Source organism: Megachile rotundata, chromosome 10, assembly GCF_050947335.1.
Source record: "Megachile rotundata isolate GNS110a chromosome 10, iyMegRotu1, whole genome shotgun sequence".
Classification (NCBI taxonomy): Eukaryota; Metazoa; Arthropoda; class Insecta; order Hymenoptera; family Megachilidae; genus Megachile; species Megachile rotundata.
In genome coordinates, this window is record NC_134992.1 from 4,837,256 (window position 1) to 4,850,654 (window position 13,399).

Genomic DNA, 13,399 nt, shown 5'->3' on the forward strand with positions numbered 1-13,399 from the left:
TAACTTCGATGTATGCTTTCTGCTTATTTTTAACGATGTTTCAAACTGAACGACTGCGTGTCTGTGTTCTGAAGTGAACAACCTCATGTCTACGTATGCAATGTTGTTCCGAAGGGAAGAACCTCGCGTTTATTTCATGTCCACGTTTTCGATTGATTATTTCACAAGATGGTGTCGGAATTTCACAAACAAGGAAGGACTTTCCGAATTCTAGTGGATACACAAATTTCGGTGAAAATGGAAAACCGAGTGACAGAATATTTTCCAAAAAGTGAGCATAGCAAGTAATGAAAGCAGGCAATATCTTGGCATAAATCGAAAACTGCCACTAAAAAACTGTACTACTGAGATTAAGGGTTCTAGTAACGAAACGTGGATAATAATAAACTAAGAATACTGGAAAGAATGCAACGACTCCTTGGGTGCTATTATTAGTGCAGGTAAAGAACCTATTGATTTGAAAGTATAAAAAGTGTCCGGAAAAATAAAAAACGGTATATGATTGTATCGATAGAAGCTTGTAAGAGTTTTACACTAGATTTCTAAATTTAAGTCATAAATCCCTAGATTTTTAAATCTTATATTTCCAAACATTCTGAACTTCTAAGTTATCATATCTTTAAGTTTCCCTATTTTTAGATTCTGAAATTTCATAATTGTCACTCTTTCTTAAATTCCCCAAATTTTTGAATATCCAAATGCTCAAATTCTTCGAATTCTCTATCTTCCAAAGCCATGAACATCTAAAATTATCAACCTTTCAAATCGTTCAGTTCAACCTAAAACTTGCAAACTTCCAAATCCCCAAATTTCCTAACATATCATAAACTTCCAAATTTCCAAATTTCTAAAATTCCAATCTTCTAATTCCTAAATTTCTGACGTTCCTAATCTTCGAAATACCCAAATTATAAAAATTCTCAAATTTCTAAAGTTCCCAAACTTCCAAATTTCCAAACACTTAAAGTTTCCAAACTTCCAAAGTCCCAAATACCTAAAGTTCCCAAACTTCCAAATTTCCAAACACCTAAAGTTCCCAAACTTCCAAGTCGTCAAATTCTTAAAGTTCCCAAACTTCCAAGTTGCCAAATTCCTAGATTTCTACGTGTAAAGTCAAATTTGTGTTACTGTTAAAAGTAACGAATTCTAATTGTTACGAATAAACGAATGCTAAGAGCAAATAAGCTAACGATCCCTCTTTTCAGCAAATTTCCGCATTTCCCTAGGGAAGTCTTTGCCCTCGACTGTACGCGTAAACGCGAAGGGAACAGGGTACGTTACGTTTCCAACGAGCATGTCCTTTGTCGGCATAACAACGAGAGTCGCGTTATTAAAAGCCCGTGCTTGATGTCTCGAAGTGCCAGCTCGTAAAGGCAAACTTTACAACCCCATATACCGGCTATAATAACCCCTAAGTTCAGCAGCAACGATTCCTCGCTTCCGGCAAATCTTTCGTCGGGCGATGCCAGTTTTCCATTACCAAACGATGATACAGAGAGATACCGTGTTAATTTCATCATCGGGGGATCCGTGGAAACGCGCCGCTTGTAAATCAATTAAGAGGTTTATGGCTTTTTACGCGGACGAATATCGTAAACCTCGAATCGAATGCGTCCATCCCGTTCGGGGAACTACGAAAAGAATGCTTGCGAATGCCTTGAGAAATTTCGTTATTAACCATTCAAACGAGGCTGAGTCGTGTTGTTGAATCTTTTATTGATGTAACTCTACGGCATTTAATGCCGTATTTTATCCTGTTTTATCCACGACGTATCTGGATCCTACCGTAAGGATGTGTTTATAGCGACGAAAACTAAGGACTTAACAACAGCGGACTATAAAGCGATATCTTTTTCGTTTATGAAGTAGCGGTCATTCTGTTGTGGACACGATTACATGGGACGTTGTTGCAAACGAAATGACCAATTAATTTGCTTAATTTGTACTAGCTTAACTTTGTTTGGAATTACGGTTGTTGATTAATATCTATTATAAAAATGTACATGTTCTTTAATCCCTGAGTAGTAGTAGTATTTAATCGTACAGTCATTAACCCCTTACACTATGATTTATTTGTCAGGTGCGTCAGTCGAAACTAACTAATCATAGTAATATGTAATATTAAAACAGACGAAGAATGTTGAAATGTTATGATAAATTATAATTATAATTGGACTTGAACACCAAATACTGCAAGAGATTAAATAGATTTGAGTTCTTCCCTGTCGAAGTTGTACTATCTGTTCGCAATTAAATTATGTTGTATTTATTATTGAAAAAACTGCTGTATTTATTAGTAAGCGTTTAATAGTTTCTAATATGTGACTCACTTTAAAAACATAAAAGGATGATAAAATATAATAAAAATTAATATAAATATTTTGATCAAGCATGATTAATTAATTCGTCATTCAACTCTTCGATTTTTAGAAGATAATAGAGTACCAAAAGTATTCACAGTATATGGATTTCTAATTTACCACAAGGTAAACTATTTTCTGTGGGGAACATTAAAAGATACAGTGTATCGTGAATCACCAACAACTCATGAGAATATAAAATATCGTATCCGCGAAGCATGTGTTACACTCAGTGCGGATATGATTCAGAATGCAGTTTCTTCGTTAGTTAACAGATTGCATCAATGTATTAATGCCAATGGATATCACTTTGAACGCTTACGTTAGTTGCGATATGCTACAATGTCACGTAAATGTCGCTGTACTGCGGAAATCTGTGTAAGGTTGAATCTCCAACTTGATATTACGTAACGAAAATTTTCAAGTAATAAAGTGAAATTATTCCTTACCTGTTAGGTTTAGGGCTAATAAAGATCAATACTTTTTAATTCAGAATTCGATACTCTATGATATTTTGGTATAAAAAATATAGTATTCTATTTTAAAAAAAAACAAAGTTGATCTTCAGATCTCTAAAATGCCTTCACCTGTAAAAAAAATTAATGCACTGCATAGCGTACCCCTTTAAGCCATGTAACTTTTGTATGTAACATTTTTTGTGCAACGCATATTCTGGAAGTTATGAGAGCTGCACACGTTGCGCGGACCACCCTGTATAAAGCAAAATACATTGCATTTGCACTTCTTATGAACATAGTCAATTAATTCGTTTGAATTTATTGCCTAGGAGGGAAATTTATCATTTATGGCCATCGGATTAGGTCTACTCGGTATTTTGAATATCGTGTAATTAATTACTTCAGCAGTTCTCCGATTTTGATGACCTTGAAATATGTTGTCAAAGTTACCATTCTGAACATTTTTGGTCTATACATATTACGGCAGCTTTGTCATCGTTATCGAAATCTTCGCAAAAATAATTTTAAGTCTGAGTTAACCTTGCATTAAATTGGAGATAAAATAATAAATTATATTCTCTTATGGAAAAATGTTCACAATTATATAAAATAAATGCAACTGCATCAAAATTATACTTCCAGAAAATTCAGTAACGTAACTGATATAATGCTCTTTCCGGATCTTATATCGAGAAATATTAGCCGTCAAATATTAGCTCTTGGTTCACGCCAACAACGTTCGTTGTTTTGAGTACGTGCACCTCTATCTGAATCGATGAAATTCATCTTGTGCTTCACAGTTAAATGTTCACATTCTTCTTCGCTCAAGCAATTATAAGATTTCGATCAATCTGATATAACAGTGGAACTTGGTTTAATCCACTTTTTTTATTACACGAAATAAAGTCTCAGACGATTTATCCAGAATTGGATCAATGAATAAACGTTTGGTTGTTCGTTCGACGCCAAAAATCTTTCGTTCACTAAGAAGATTTTTATTACATGTACGTTTTCCAATTTTTGCGACGTTCATTTTAACTATTACATTTTCATCTTAGATTTTGACTGAGGTTTCTTTCAGTCACAAAGTGCATAACTCGACGGTAACTTCTTCAACAACTGCTTTTGATGATACATGTATTTTCTAGAAAAACTCGAACCAAGAATTTTGTACTAATCTTTAAATTGTACTGTACTTTAAGAGACTTTTTATTCTGATTTTTAATACATGATATTGAATAGCATAGAAAATATTAAGTCTCGGTCAAATTTTGGTTCCTGCATATACTTAATTCAATTTATAGTACAGTGGTTCACTTTTTGTGCAAATAAGAAATCGAATGATTTGTTCTAATCATTATATGTGTCCAAAAATTTACATAACCCCATTTCAAGTACTTCTAAGGTACACAATAATCAGAAGCAGGAATAATAACCAAATAAGATTTTACACTAGCATACTAAATTCGAATTAATTGATAAAGAAAATATAATTAAATAATGTTAGGTTATGCTATACAAGTAAAACTAAAAGTTTCTTGCGAATATCTCAAGAATTAAAACCAAGGGCAAAAATATACAGAGACAAGTTCAGAACAGTGACCTTAGCAGCTTCAAGGTCATCGAGATCGACAACAAGTTGCTGAAGTAAATTATCATGAAACATCACAAATTATCCGAAACATCATCAGAATGCTACTGTAACAATTTTTTGAGAGACCATGCATCATTTCATTGAAAAAGTAAATGTGATATAATGAAAGCCTGAAATTTCGGTTGTGGCTAACAAAAACTGTGGCTAATACAAATCGATAAGGAACCGCGAAAGCAAATTATCGAATCATCCGCCGCTGATGCAACAATTTATGGTACACCCTGTATAAGATTGTCGAAAAAGTAAATATGAAATTATAAGAAAAACCTGATGTTACGGTTGTAACTAACAAAAACTGTGACTGGTACAAATCGATAAGAAATCACTGAAGCGAATTACCAAATCATCCGCCGCTAATGCAACAATTTATGGTACACCCTGCATAGGATCGAAAAAGTAAATGTTAAATTATAACAAACGTTTGATTTTCCGGTCACAGCTAATAAAATTGTCAATCATACAAATCGATAAGGAATAGCTGAAGCAAATTATGAATCATTCGGTCGCTAGTGCAACAATTTATGGTTGTTGTATGGTTTATTGTTGTCGTATTTACTTTACAAAATCATAGAAAATGTAAATATATTATAACAAAACTTTGATCACAACTAACAAAACTGATACAAATCGATAGCTGAAGGAAATTAAATCAACCGGCCACCAGGGCAATTTATGGTGGTGCATAAAAATATCGAAAATGTGATATTATAACAAGGACATAATACTTAAAGCTAACAAAACCAGTTCCAGCAGTACAGAGATTGCATGCGATTATTCGGTTGCATTAAAAAAATAAAAGATGTACAATTCCTGAGCGAGCATACGGTCAGATTTTACTATAATTTGGTTTCTGTTGTTTCGCGATCGTAAAAAATTTCAGCATCATCCCGGTACATTATCCTGGTTGAAAGTTGCCAGGGAAGTCGGTATCCTGAGCAGACAAAACCGGGACTGGCCGGTACGCGTCGATTCAACTTTAGTGGTTATCCATCGGCCAGACTTTAGCCTCCTTCAAACCATTTACGTCTGTGAACAAACTATTTCGTCCCGAAAGCAAGCAAAATAACGATAAGTTTTAAAAACGAGCCAGATCGTAAAAGCAAGACTGAGCTCCCAGGTTTTGGCTTTGGTTATAAGTTCGTATTATATTAGCTGGGTTCGAACGACCCGGCGACCAATGGGAACGCTCGTAAAACCAGGGTTAACATTCGGTCGGGTTGTCAAGTGAAAGAGCCGCTTGAATTTCGTTGGGATCACTGTGAACGACATTATAAGTACGTTCTCGGTCGGTTATACCGGGCGTTCGCAGACTTTCCTGCAAATTAGAGGCGTCGACTAAACCCTTATTGCGAGATATGTATTGTACAAATCAAACTTTCATTTGTTTGCGATTCATACGTGCAACATAGCGCTGCCGCGTATCGCAGATAGATCTAACTTTTGTGGATAGTTTAAACAATTCACTGTGTTCGACGTGTACACACGTCAATTCAGATTCTAATTTTAATATCTAGTTTTTTTTTCAACAACGCATTTTATTTGATACTCTTTATGATTTGAGAATATTAATATTTCAACTTTGTTCTGTTATTTTTGCAATTTTGTTTAGCTTATATGGACTTTGTATTAAAATTGCATTGTTACTTTTTAAATTTCAGATTAAGGTACTTAAAAATTTGAAATTCAGAACTGTAGATATTTATAAATTTTAAAGATTGATAATTTCGATAGTCGGACACTTAGAAATTTATTAAATGGAAATTATAAAATATTTAGGTATAAAAATTGTGAAATTTGACAAATTAAATATTTGGGATTTGAGAATTGGAATATTTGAGTATTTGGGAATTTAGATATCTGGTAATTTGGTAAATTGATAATTTGGGAATGTGAAAATTTAGGAATTTAAGAATTTAAGAGTTTGAGAATTAAAAAATTTGAACATGTGAGTATTCGAACATTTAAAAATTAAAAAATTTAAAAATATAATGAATTCGATACTTAAGAATCTTTATGCTTAAAAATTAAAAAAATTACAGAATTTGAAATTGGAAAGTTGAAAATTTACACTTTAGAAAATTAAAAAATTTAGGAATTAGAAAATCTAAAAATCATGAAATTTAAAAATTAGGAAATATAGTCAATCAAATTTAGTATTCAAAAATCTATTTTTCCGAAAAATTGAACTGAATCTTGAAATAATTTTCTCAATAAGCACTGTACGATATTGTATCTAACGTCACTATTCTACCGTTAAACAAAAGGTCTTGTTTTCATTAGAATTTTTCTCATACTTTTTAAATAAAAATTTCATTGTACGCGTCTGAACGTCAGTCTATCACCGATCAAAACTATAAATCACGAAAAGTATAGATAATCAATAGCGAACGAATCGATTCGAAGAATCAAAGAACAGTGATCGAATTGTCTTCGGGAATAATGAATGATCTTTCATTAAGAGGATGTCATCAAATAATATTTTGCACGGTGATTGCAAACCATGAAATGGATCATATATTCGACTAAATATCAGTCGGTTGATGAAATCCAACTGAATACTAGCCTTTGTCTTTGAGACTTGCAACAGGGGAGGTCTCTTTGTCAGCCAATTATAATCTTCTGTAATTATTTAACTTTATTACTCATCTGAGACTACGCTGAATCTGCGTAAGAAAAGATAATTGTTAGAAATTGTTCAAGAATCGTAGCTTCATATCGCGTAACTCTTTCGTTATTTTTTTTGCTTTTCAAAGTTTTGACGTATTAATTGCATACGATGGATACTATTGACGGTGATATATGGGGGTTATGTAAAACAAATTACAAGAATAAAAATGTTCTTATTAAATTAGGATGCAATTTATGATGTTAACAGTGTTAACAATATTTGTGGATTCGTTTGGGACATTTTTTAAGGCCTGCTGAGGAACAGATTAAAAATCTTTTATATTCCTTTCACGCAATTTTCAAATTTCCAAATTGATTTTTGCAATTTTTAAATTAACAAATAGCCGATCTTTCATAATTTCTAGATACGCAAATTTTGATTTTTAAATTTTCAAATTGTCGCTTTCTTAAATTTTCAAATTTCCAAGCGAAAATGTGGAACTTCCCAAATTCTCAAATCCTTTATTTTCTATTTTCCAAATTAAAAATTCCCAAATTGCAAAATTTCCAAATTTTCAAATTCTCATTTAAAAATTTTACAATTTAAGAATTTTAAAATCTGCAAACCTAGAAATTAGAGGATTTGGAAATTTGGCAATTTGAGAAGTTACAAATTTTCGTTTGGAAATTTGAAAGTTTAAAATTGTAAAACTTCCTACGTCCCACATTAAAAATTTTTGAATTCATAAATAGTAAAATTTCCAAATCTCCAACTTAAAAATTTTCAAATTCCCAAATTGAAATATTTCTAATTTCTTAAAATGCCTGAATTTCTAAATTGTCAATTTCTTTCTTTCGCATTCATTGTCTTGAAGTTCTACAGAAGTACGTGTGAAGATAATGAAGGAAATTTGAACGTAATTAACAATTAATTCCATAACATTAAGTATTTAGTTATTCGCTGCCAACGAAATACGTAAATTAGTGTAAAAATACTAATGTGAATTTTAACGATACGATAAGGATTTCGAGGAATATTAAACGATCATATTAAGACATTGAATTAAACACTAGGCGAGTAATTAATGAGCACCTGACTACAATTAGAGGTAATACGGGCGATATATATGATCCGTTTCTGAATACAGTCCGTCTAATAAAAGCGTTATCACTATAATTTTTAAATTACTCATTATGGACTTTTGTAAAAAGATTACATGTATGCTATTATATCTTTAGTTCAGCGCTTATAGGTTTTACACTAGAATTACCAACCAGTCAAAATGACGGGTTTCAGGTTTCACAATTTATATTACAAAATTTTGTTGCGGCGCTTTTGTGGAAACGTCTATCATATTTGCATGAGATAAAGGATGGTTGCGTATATTAGTTATGCTTCAGTACTGACTAATTTTTCCATTTTACTCTCAATTTAGAGGTAAATGTGCATTTAACACACGTTGTTCCAGTGCTAATAAAGTACTTTGGCCACGCGATTGCTGATGATCGTAGTTTTAGACAACCACGTACTTCCACGCGTTATATCGTCGTGTATTTCATGTACAGCTGTGCATTAGATCGCTATACGTTGTATGGCTATGCATTCAATCGCCACAGTTAGATTTACATGCGTTACATCGCCACGAGTCAAATTTACACCCGTTGTACAACTACGCATTAAATTTCCATGTATTATATCACCACGAGTTAAATTTCCGCGCAACAGATCGCTACGAGTTAAATTTGCACGCGTTAGATTTCCACGCGCTGTATAACTACGCGTTCATTTCCACACGCTACATAACTGCGCGTCGGATTTTCACGCGTTAGATCGCCATGCATTAAAATTATACGCATTTGATTATCACGCGTTGTATAACTAGCCGTTAGATTTCTACGCGTTAAATCTCCAAAAGTAAAATTTCCACATGTTGTATACCAGCGGATTAGATTTTTTATACGTTAGATCGCTACGGGTGAGATTTTCATGTGTTAGATTGCCGCCACTTAAATTTACATATGTTAGATTTCCACGCGTTGTATAACTGCGGATTGGATTTCCATGGAGTAGATTACAACGTATTAGATTTTTACATGTTAATTCGCTACACATTACATTTCCACACGTATCTTCACGAGATACATTTCTCCGCGTTAAATCGGCAAGAATTACATTTTCACGCCTAATGTCATCATCAGTCGGATTTTCACGCTTTAGATTAGGTCAAATTGGGCTTCCACACATTAGATTATTGCGCACTGCAGAGCTATGCACTAATTTAGCCGCTGGTTAAATAGTCACATATTACATCGCAACTTGTTGAACTGCTACGGGTTAAATGAGCAAAGCTTTATATCACTGATTTATTACCACATCAAGAAAAACTATAACTTGCATTTCAGTAAAATTCGGTCCCTTTCTAATGTCTACTCAATTAGGATCTAATATCGACAGGGAATGAAAGAACTGGTATTTAACCAAATGCAATGATGAATCTCGAACAGTTGGTTTTGAAATAACAATGGTCAAATTTAACTTTTATAATTTAAATTAAAGTTTCAACTTTAAAATGAAACTTGAACCTTTTATTTTTCGATAGAAGGTACAAGTTGAAATTTAATATGTGATATTGATTTTTGGTGAGCTATTAAATGGCACATTAAGTTAAACTACGCGTTTCCTTGTTTAGGAAAGTATAAATCTTATTGTAGATAATTAGAAATCGTGATTTTATCGAAAAGAGAAGTGTTAAGATAGTATACATATCGCTTTTTTGTAGTTATTGAAACTAAAATACAAAGAAAATATGGATAAATGTACATAGACGTTTTTTGAGTATCTTTATGCTTTTTCCCTTGAAGTTGATATATTCAAATTTGACTAGTGGTTATATTATTTTGGTAGATTGTTATGAAGTAATATAAGCAGAAACTAAACGTTACAAAAACAAAAGAGGAAAACATAAGTACATTATCTATTAATGTATATTAGTTGCTATATTAGAAAGCATGCAAATAATATTAGTGTGCAAAAGTGTATGAAATGTTTATCAATTTTAATGATATTTTTAATTAATTTGTTGTGGTGTCTGATACAAAAAATAGGAAAACTTGACATATAAAAAATATAATTCCGAACATTTTAAGTATAATTCCAAAAAATGGAACAGAAAATGGAAATTTTACTATGTTAATTTTATATGTTAGTTTTGATGAAACTTGTGTCAAACACTTATATGATATCTAATTAATAGCCCAGTACTTTACAACTTACTGCCCTTTACTCGTACAAAAATTATAATTCAAATACTACAAACTGAATTTGTTCTTGTCTCTGATAAACTTACACGTTATCTCAAATTTCAAATAAAATTAACAAACTTGAACTCCACCAAGGATGTTATGGGTACTTTCTCTGTCTACATTTGAATATTAAAATTAACTCCAGCGTGCTTAACTATTATAACAATCACAATGCAAAGGCTTAATTAGCATGTAAACAAAACGATCTCTAAAAGCTTTCTTTAGTCCACAAACACAGTAAGCAAGTCCTTTACAAGTAGTTAACAGATGCATGCACTCGAAAAGATCGAATAGCTAAATAATCATTCCCAGTATTTCCTTCGAATTTTCTGATCTCTCTTCAGAATGAACCGAACCGTAAATTCTATGAATAAATGAATTAAATCTGAAATATCCTGTTGAATAATGAAGCAGATCTGTAATTTATCCGCTATTAACTGACTTTAATAACGGTTTAGATTTGTTTAGCTAAGTATGACGAAAAACAATAACAGCTCGCATTAAATTTAGAAATCTCAATTACCTCTAAATCTTTCACGGACGTTATGATACATGCACATTTTTTTTTAAAAGGTTAATCAATCTTGGCTTCAGAAGTGAAAGGCGTCGTTCTTTCTCCGTTACTTCTTTTTTCATCTCTTCGTGATAGGTGTACACGAGCGTGTACAACTATTTACGAGAGATTCAACACGTACAAAATACCAGAAAAGTCCTGAAGGGAAACGGAACACGAGTTTCTCTTAATAATGCATTGATTTGCATTATTGAACTCGAAACTTTCCTGGTACTGTATCATGACGGTATAAAGGATGATGCTGCTTCTGGGCCGGCGGGTGGATTTTATAGGCGAGGGGCTGACTGGAAATCGGAGTAAGCAACAGGTAGGTAATTCTGGTTTTCGTCATGTACGTTCATACAGTATACGTTACATGTATATTCGTCGCAATAAATAGCCGATCAACACGCATATTAACGGTACGATTCAATGAGGTAACGTTGCCTAAATATATCCCCTTAATTTTTATTAATCCGAGTTTTTAGGGCTAATATTCTTCAAATACCAATTCGTAACGTGTAGACAAATTATAATAAAAAGATTTGGTATATTAACGTAAATATTCGGTTCATGAAGACTAAGTTTCAGGAGCTCCATAAATATACCAACCATCTAAGAAAAACTGTTTTACTATGTTTTCTTTTTTGTAAACCAATCTCAATTCCTCTAATCATTTTCACACTTAATAACAAAACTCGATTCTTTAATAAAATGAATCTGTACAAATCTTGAAAAAATCAAATATGTCTGACAAAATATTTTTTTTAAAGACTTAGAAAAAAATTTTTTCAAACATTAATAAATAGAAAAAATATTTTAAGTATCTTTAACTGACATGACATATGCTACGTGTGAAATTTTGCATCCTTTCTCGTGATGAAAATGACTGCTTCCTAAATTGTCCGGTGTTCAATACAAAATATGATTAATACATATCATTAAACAAGACAAAATTCTTTGAATGAAAAGAAGACTCTTAGGTGTTATAAAAAGAGAACGTTTTTCAAAGAATATTCTCAACGTGTCTTAATGTCATATTTATAACAATATTGATTGTATACGTTATATTTTCAATATAATGCATGATTTTACAGTAGGTTAATAATATGAAAATAATAAGAAAAACAGTAAAAGATTATACAGTAACTTCCTGAAGGTTCTATCAAACATAGTGAAGAGAATTGATTCAAGAACTTTTTTCTAACAATATTTAGCTTTAAAATAGTTAAGTCTTGAAAGTGGTGTCAATATAACAAAAAAAATTAATATTTTACAATTTTTCCCTACTAATGTCTAACGTTAAAGTATACAAAAATATCTAAAACAATAGAATTTGATATTCAATCACGAATAAAAGCTTAAAAAATGCAAGTGTTCCATGATTAATAGCCTCGTTTCGCATCAAGAAGGCTTTTATACATAACACTTCTCTGTAATTTGGAATTCTTTATCAGAGTATTTCGAGGGAATAAAGTAGTTTCACCGTTTTGTAATCACAGACGTAAAGTAGTAGAAGCAAAAAGGATAGTTTTGTGACTTACCGTTCTGCGACTGCGGTAAATGGGTGGTCGAACCAGTGTGAGGGTGCATCGACGGTAATTTTCTGGAAGTAGATACGGTGATGACATTTAGGTTGTTGTGCACGCTGTTATTGCCATGATTGCTGATAGGAGAGTCACCACTGCTGCTATCATAACTACCCTCGAGACTTCTAGCTGGTTGAAGGACCGAAGGAAGTCGATCTTCCGCCCCGAATGGCAGTGGATCCACCTGCTAGTAAAAGATCAATTACGATCGGAGCCGGATAGTAGGTCCTCCAAGTCGAAATTTAAATTGCAGAATTTTATTCTATCGATTATAGATGAGATTCAAAAAATCAGAATTGAAATTTTAGAAATAGAAAGCAAAGTATGATTCCTATCCTCGAAATGTTACGTATGTTCAAATACGGGAAATTATTTTAATATGTGAACTCGAGAATTTGTAGATTCAGAAATATGGAAATTGCAAAATTTTTTAGTTTTAATGATTTGAGGTAATTTCTAAATTCTGTGATTTTTGAAAGAACAAATCTCGAAATCTTCGAGTTTCTATATTTTTGAAGTGCAAAATACACAATCACAAATCATGAAATTCTTAGATTTTTATATTTTTGAATTGTAAAATCAACACTTCTGAATATCGAAATCCCCAAATTTCTAAATTTTTAGATTGTACATTCTATACTTCGAAATCTGAAACATTTCAAAATTTGAAAATCTCTGAAGTTTTATATCTCCAAAATAGCAAAATTCCACATTCTATAATTTCTAAATTTCTGAACTGCTCAAACCTCAAATTAACAAATCCATAAATTTGAAAATAACACTTATTTTTTTCATATTTGTAGATTCTCAAATTCCCCAATTTCGAAAAACTTAACTTACAAATTTCTGAATACAAAGATGAAAAAAATTCAAAT

At 32.1% G+C, this 13,399-nt stretch overlaps 1 protein-coding gene across 10 annotated transcripts in view; it reads right to left on the reverse strand.

Moving 5' to 3' along the window:
* Nucleotides 1–13,399, reverse strand: part of dsx (transcription factor doublesex) — a 256,111-nt gene that overhangs the window by 211,147 nt on the left and 31,565 nt on the right. For 9 of the 10 annotated variants that reach the window (XR_001097471.2, XR_013039727.1, XM_076536667.1 and 6 more), the window contains one exon: nt 12,480–12,711. Coding sequence is in view for 8 of the 10 variants with exons in the window: in XM_076536667.1 (XP_076392782.1) it covers nt 12,480–12,711 (232 nt within the window). In the remaining 2 variants the exon portion in view is untranslated. The remainder of the gene's footprint in view (nt 1–12,479; nt 12,712–13,399) is intronic. The other variant, XM_076536670.1, reaches the window with a different exon arrangement.